The sequence below is a fragment of the Amblyomma americanum genome, chromosome 6 (genome assembly GCF_052857255.1).
Source record: "Amblyomma americanum isolate KBUSLIRL-KWMA chromosome 6, ASM5285725v1, whole genome shotgun sequence".
NCBI classification, from domain to species: Eukaryota; Metazoa; Arthropoda; class Arachnida; order Ixodida; family Ixodidae; genus Amblyomma; species Amblyomma americanum.
This window is the reverse complement of record NC_135502.1, coordinates 95,814,915-95,821,778: the sequence shown is the minus strand read 5'-3', so window position 1 is coordinate 95,821,778 and position 6,864 is coordinate 95,814,915. Positions and strand designations below refer to the sequence as shown.

The window sequence follows — 6,864 nt, the reverse complement described above, 5'->3', positions numbered from 1 at the left end:
GCACCTGTTCCTTCGGAGTCATCTGCACATGCGCTGTTAGCGGCTGGTAAGATGCGGCGTATTCGATTGGGAGATATTGTTTGTGAATCGTCCTAACTGTCAGGCCAGAATGCTGGAACTGTACTAAAACAAGCACTTCCTAGAAACCATGGCCTCTAGCTTGCCATGCAGGTATATTTCGCGCGTGCAGAAAAAAAAATTTTCCTCTGAAAAATACTGCGGCCCTGCGAAAGTGATCAAAATTGTGCTGCTGGTTCAAGTACGGACATGGTCATGTGTGAAAAATACCCGAAAAATCTCCATGTATCACACACCCGGTGAAGTGGTGCAGGACGCTTGACTTTCGATTGATGCGACTGCTGAGCTTCCACACGGCAAAAAAATGTGCAGAAAATTGCAGGTTCTGAAGTGCGGCGGTGCATTTTTTTAAAGATGTAGTATACCTTGATGACCCTAAGCGGGATATACTGGTTGACCATTGTGCGACCTGGCTTTGTGGTGGTCCAATCACTCGATTGTTGAGATTATCCAACTCAATCGCTAAATTGCAGTTACACCTTCCAATTGTTTTCTTGTTTTTGTTGCTTACATTTCTCAGCCTGCAGGCTTCACTAATAATGACAAGTTTCAGGCCGTGGACTGGTAAAAGCGCTGTTATATGCTGGGTGTCTCGGAAACGTACAGACGGAACGTACAGCCTCAGGCAAAAGTCCTCAGGCCACATCATTTGCTCTTGAGTCGCATATAGCGGGGCCACTTCGTTACCCTTGAGGACCGACAATGCGTCCTGAACACTTTCGACCGAGGCTGTGGATATATATATAAAAAAAGACCCATTCGAGAAACCACGTGTCGGAACAGTGGTTGTACATGACGCGCTTTGGCAACCCCGTTCACAGCAGATCTTTATATACCACGATGTTTCCACGTTCGCTTAATATGTACTACGCGTTTCGTGTACTACGCCCATCCCTGCCTGCAGAAACTGGAACCTGAATGATAAAAAAAAATCATAGCCGCAGTAAGCATGTCTTTTGTGCGTGCTTCTATTCCACTTGTAACCCCGCTGGAATTGCTTGGGTTAACTCCACCGAAAATTTAAAAAGAAAACGCTATGCATGTCCTATTATGCCTCTTTTGGTTTTGTTGATGCGCAGCTTTCCTCATGTATGCCTGATATGCTTTCTTTTGCTTTTTTTTTCTTTATTGCCTGGCTTTGGCTCATAACATTTAACCAAAAAACACTCAACAAAAACCACACAAAACACTATGTACATAAGACACTGTCGTGGTCAGCCAGCTTGAGTCTGGCTTCGTCATTCTAAAATTCACGAAGCATACAGAGCGGCTCTAGCCTCAAGAGCCACTCGGGAGGCTCCGCAGCGGCTTTCTGGATGGCCAGAAAGCAGTCCATTCTTTCCCGAAAATAAATTCGGGCAGGTCGTGCGTATTTGTCACAATAATAGCCTGCCATTCTGGAGCGCCATATACAGTGGAGGCCCAAGAGCATTATGAGATCAAATGGTACCCCATCCTCATTGTCTGTGCTTAAATAACGAATTCCCTGCGCGTCAAGTGGTAGCTCTTTCTTTATTGTCCGTTGTAACACATCCCAAAAATAAACCCCTTCCCAGCAATGCAAAAAGACATGGTCTATTGTTTCGGGCTGTATACTTTCTTTTGCTTTTGTATAACTATTTGTTCAGTTCCCCTATTTTTCTTACATGACCCATAGTTGTTTTTTTACTTTTATCACTTTTTACTGAATTGTGATATCTTATCTGAACTCACTTGCTTTTTTGTGTTTTTCTGCACTTCTGTATTTTGATCCCCCTTACACAATGCCTCTCCGGAGGCCTGTAAGGTATCTGTAAACAAAAAAAATAAATTAATAAATAAATAAATATAACACCCTAAACTATATTACTCAGAATGAAAACACAGCGGCAAATGTCTGCCGTCACAACAAAATTTTGCGTAGTTACTACAGAAATCTACTACAGAACCATAGGCTATAGATAAGTATAACAGAAAATTCTGTCGTTACGATAAAACTACAAAATATTTTGTCGTATTTCTGACAGGATTCTGTCGTTTTTTTTTCGACTATATATTGTCATATTATAGCGCAAGTAACAAAAGAGCCCTTCAATTTTCTTCTTTTCTTTCTCTTTTATTTTCAGACGGGTGACCTGGCGACGGTCATGGATCAGTCACTGGTCGGGAAGCCTCCGATATCTACAGCGCTGCGCCGACGAACACGACACCTACTCTGACTTTGTCATGGCTACATGGACACGTTTTCTTCGTTGTTTTGATCTTGCCACGATTCTTTCAAACGTGGAACAGCGCAGCTGCGCTGTCTTGTTAAACCCTCGTAACTTGTGATGTGATAGGGGCTGGTCTTCTCATACACTCAGATGAGGTGCCGCTCCAATATATTCTGTTGCTTCACACTTCTGTATAGTTGAATGGACGAGTCTGTTTAAACTGTTAAGGTATAGGAGCCGATAAAGTTTATTGGCAGCTGCACAAATTCAGTGCTTGTTTCACAAGGCAGGTAAGTTCTTTCTCGGATGGCTAAGGCAAGGGAAGACGGAACAAGTGCACTGCCTGTAGTTGCATAAGGCACAGAAAAGAGAAGAACAAGAAAAGCAAGAACACAAGCCAAGTTTTATTAGCGCGAAATACACAAGACCCCATAACATTTGAAAACCTCGTGAACTATTTTTTGATTTGGAAACGCTGAAAAGGGCTTGAGTCGATTGTTGCGTTGAAGATGTACTATTAGCAACGAATGAAACGCGAACGAGACATTTTAAACTAGAAGAGCGAAATAAAGGAATCTTAGCCGGGGGAAACTCGATACTAGAGCAGTCTAATTTCACTTGGAAGGCGTGAGGACTCCCCTTTAGACCTGTTAATCAACGTCGCTTGTATATCCTCCCCAGACGCTAATATATGTTTCTGTTTTTGTGTTGCCATTTCATTTTTCCTTGTTAGCGTTTCATTCGTTGCTGTTAGTATGCACACTGTTCTGTGCCCTTTCTAGATAACTTACAACCTAGTATCCTGAATTCATACTTTCTAAAACGATGCGCAATCATTTGACAAAACATTATCACAGATGCAAAACAGCCGTTTAGAAAAAGTGATTTCATTGCACAGCATCCATGAAATGCGCTGAAAAAGGCTGGTGTGCTCCGTTATTGCGCACTGTAAGAATGCGGCGCCAAAAGCACGACGAACGCCATGCATGAGAGGAATGTGTAAAGCGGAGATAAAAGATTCACTTCGTGCTTCTGAGAGCACTACGCAAAGGCGTTAGGCTCTTATGTGCTCAGCCTTAGGGCAGGGTATAAGAGATGACATTCGAAACAAACTGAGCTGGACAGCGTCACGTGCACTAAGCTTTTTGGTTCGCTGTTCGTCTGCTCTCACGCCTATTGATCGTTATGTTCGCATCAACAGCGCCAAGAAAGGCAGCGTTCTTCAGAGCGAATTTACCACCAAAGCTTCGCAAAGTGCCTCAAGCCGCATATGCTTGTGACATTCAGCAAGTCAATGTTTGCGTCGGCATCTGGTTGCCTTGGAAACTATATCGATGTTTTCTACGCCTGTACATGAAGCCTTGTCGTAAATAAATAAAAGTGCGAAAAAAAATGCTACTTGATGCTACATCTTTTGACGAAAAATAAGTGGGTTGGAAGATGCTGCGCATTTAAACAAAACGAGGTAAAAAACAGTGCAAGCCGAGCTCACAAAATATCTGAAACGAAACTCGTTTTTTTTTTTTTTTAACGGTGAATGCAGTTCATTCTGTTTCAGAACAACGAGGTCCTGTTCTCGCGCCTTCGTTTTTGTTCACGTTATTTTCCTCGGTTGGGATTAAAAAGAAATTACTTGGAAGTATTCTTCATTCTTGTCGTATCGATAATTTGTTGTATAAAAATACATCGGACTGCTTATCGATAGTACCCGCTTTTTTTGAGTTCCTTAGTGCGGTACAGTCTGGGTACCAAACAACAAGGGGTGAAAAAACCACACGGACAGACTGACACAGACTGTCAGCAGACTGCTGGCAAACTATCAGCTGACTGTCAGCAAACTGCCAGCAGACTCTCAGCAGCCTGTCAGCAGGCTGTCAGCAGACAGACTGTCTTGAGGGATTCACCTAAACATTTGACGAAGTCTCTTGCTACTTCGAATTATTGCTCAATTCGCTCTCGCACTACCACATATGCTAGCTGTCCCGGTTAGCTCGGCTGGTAGAGCGACTGCTCCGGTGAAGCGGTGGTCCCGGGATCGAACCCCGGACCAGGACGGATTTTCCTTCATCTGCGAAGTTTTGAGAAAGCTGTACAGCTTTCCTTTGTAGCCGTATGGCTTCGCTTGGGTGGACGCCAATGGGTAATTACCCGTTTATTACAAATCTACTCCACCTTGGGTGCTTCCCGTAAACATTTGACGGGACAGACTGTCTGTCTGAGGCGCTTATTCATCCCTGGTTGTTTCGTACCTAGACTGGTGCACTAAGGAGGTCAAGCGTTAAAACCCAACTAGATCCCTTGGCAACATACTAAAATAAAACTTGCGCTTGCCATTTGTTGCTCACAACTGTTAAAATTTAGCCGCAGCACAGAAAACAATGCTTTCAAGAAACTTGTAATAATAAAATGTAATGCATTGCAGGTACTCGTTTACTCGACCGCTTCAAACACGTTTTTCGAATGAAGTGCCCCGTGCGCCGCGGTATCGAATCACGGCGTGCGATCTCTGGCATACCCGCTTTTGTATAGGCACCCTGCATCCGCCAGGCGCCACCACCTTCGGTTGTCGTGAAGCGCCACCGCGTAGCCGCTTTTGCGTTCGCCGGGGATAGCTGCAGCAGACGACGCGCCTCACGCGGTGCAGCGGTATGGCGGTAAACGGCGTGCCCCTTGTTTTATCGACGGGTTTCCTTGAACTTCAAGACGTTGACGCTTTTTTTCGTGGTGCAAACCTAAAAAAGGGTCAACTACTACTGCAAGCGGGCCACGTCTATGACGTCAGTGAAGCTGTGCTTGCTGCTGGCTCCGAAATCGTGGGAAAATGCATACCGCAGACAAGAATAAACGCAGCGACAAAACGCGTGACGCTTGAGGTAAGTTTAGTTTCTTCGAAAGCACTGTACAAGTGCTCTAAACAAATGTGAGATTCCAGATGCCGACTTACAATTTTATATCGCTGTACTGGTGCTTTAGATCGACGGAAGCCGAAGAATCCGCAGAGCTAGCTGTGACTGCCGCGCTGGCGTGGTGGGAAAATGTAAGCACACGGCGGCCCGTTGCTCTCTACATTCAACAGTACAAATGTAGCTCCTGCACGAGCCAACCGCGAGCCTGGGGCCTTCCGTCATCGCGCAAAACTTACCCGAAAACTGTCCAAAGTTCATGGGCCGAAAAAGGAAAACGGTAACTTGTTTTGGTCACGCTCTCAAATGCAATCACCCCACTCGTTCCGAAAGCAAGATCCCTTGATGATATTTGCGAATGTACATTAATGTAATCTTATTTTACTTTTCAGTGCGTGCGAAAAACATTGATGTCGGCCATGTGATAAGGTTTTTCGCGGACATCAAATGTCCGTTGACTGACATGCTTCGCGCAGAGGCACTACCCAACGACGAAGTCGCCCCAGCGGCTTCTGAATGCTCTGAAAAGGAACTAGAACTTTTTGGATGGCCCAGAAAAGGAGAAAGCTTTCACTGTTATCAATTACAAGAAAGCGGAGGCAGAATGATTTTCAAACGACTTAACTTTCCCGAGAGGTTTGAGTAATTTATATTCTTTATTCAGCATGTCATTAATTAGGAATTAAGGAAACAGCGATGCTACCTCGGTCGGCGCGCTTGCTCGCTGCGGCCCCCAAGGGACGCTCGGGCCGCCGCTAGAGGCGCCGGCGTCGGTTTAGGGATAGTGAAGGGAAAGTGGATTTTAAGAGGTTAGAAGTAACCAAGCGAAGGTTATCTGATTGGTGGCTAAAAGCAAGACAGGAGTAAAATTTCACAAGACATGGCTAGGTGGCTTGAGCCACCGCCCCGATGTAAAGGGTTCAGCCGTATCCATCCATCCATCCATCCATCGAGTTACATCTGCAGGGTGCCTATACGCGTTCTGCATATGTGCGCTCTTGTACCTTGGCCGAGGAGAATAAACTTCGTTCGGTGCTTCGGCAGCTCTCGTCCCGTCTGCTTCTTGCCTGGCCACCTCTGTACGCAGCTAGTAAGAGGCGTAGCAGCTCCCCTCCCATGCACGCCTCTGCAGACTGGTGCTCCACATCGTCGCTAAACGTCGTCTGCTAGAGGAACGCTGTTCGCTGTGTTCACCCGCATAACGCATGCAGTTACATTTGGTTAAGAAGGTGTCTCCACTGCAAGGACACTCGATACTATGGATAATCGCCACAAAAAACTGCCATGGTATGGATACCGTGACGGATAAGCGACAGTTTCATCTCTGACGTCAATACGCCGACTCCAGGATGCCAAGCCACTTTCGCTTAAAATAGTGCAACGACCCTCCAGTAACGCGGCAAACCTCGGTTTAGAAATGAATATTGTGTTTGTCTGGTGACGAGCCACTACAAGACGGCACCGAGTTCGAACGCCTGCGGCGGATATTATAAGTAACAGGGTTTTGAAAAACGCGAAAGCGATTTAACAAGAACGATGCAAAAACTGGCGCGCGTTTCTGGCTGTTCGTACACAGCCTGCCGCTGACTTCACGTCGATTAATCTTCGTAGTCGCCGTTCACAGCACGTGAAAATCAAAAAGCAAGAAAAAAAGGCAAAAGTAATGCTAAGTCTGTGGTACTTAGTAAAGC

General features: G+C 45.5%; 1 protein-coding gene across 1 annotated transcript in view; it reads left to right on the top strand.

The window, feature by feature from the left end:
• LOC144094854 (uncharacterized) overlaps positions 1–3,196 on the top strand; it is a 28,087-nt gene extending 24,891 nt beyond the window's left edge. Inside the window, exon 12 of the mRNA XM_077628734.1 lies at positions 2,184–3,196. Coding sequence (XP_077484860.1) covers positions 2,184–2,276 — 93 coding nt within the window. The 3' untranslated portion in view covers positions 2,277–3,196. The remainder of the gene's footprint in view (positions 1–2,183) is intronic.
• Positions 3,197–6,864: the final 3,668 nt, after the last annotated feature.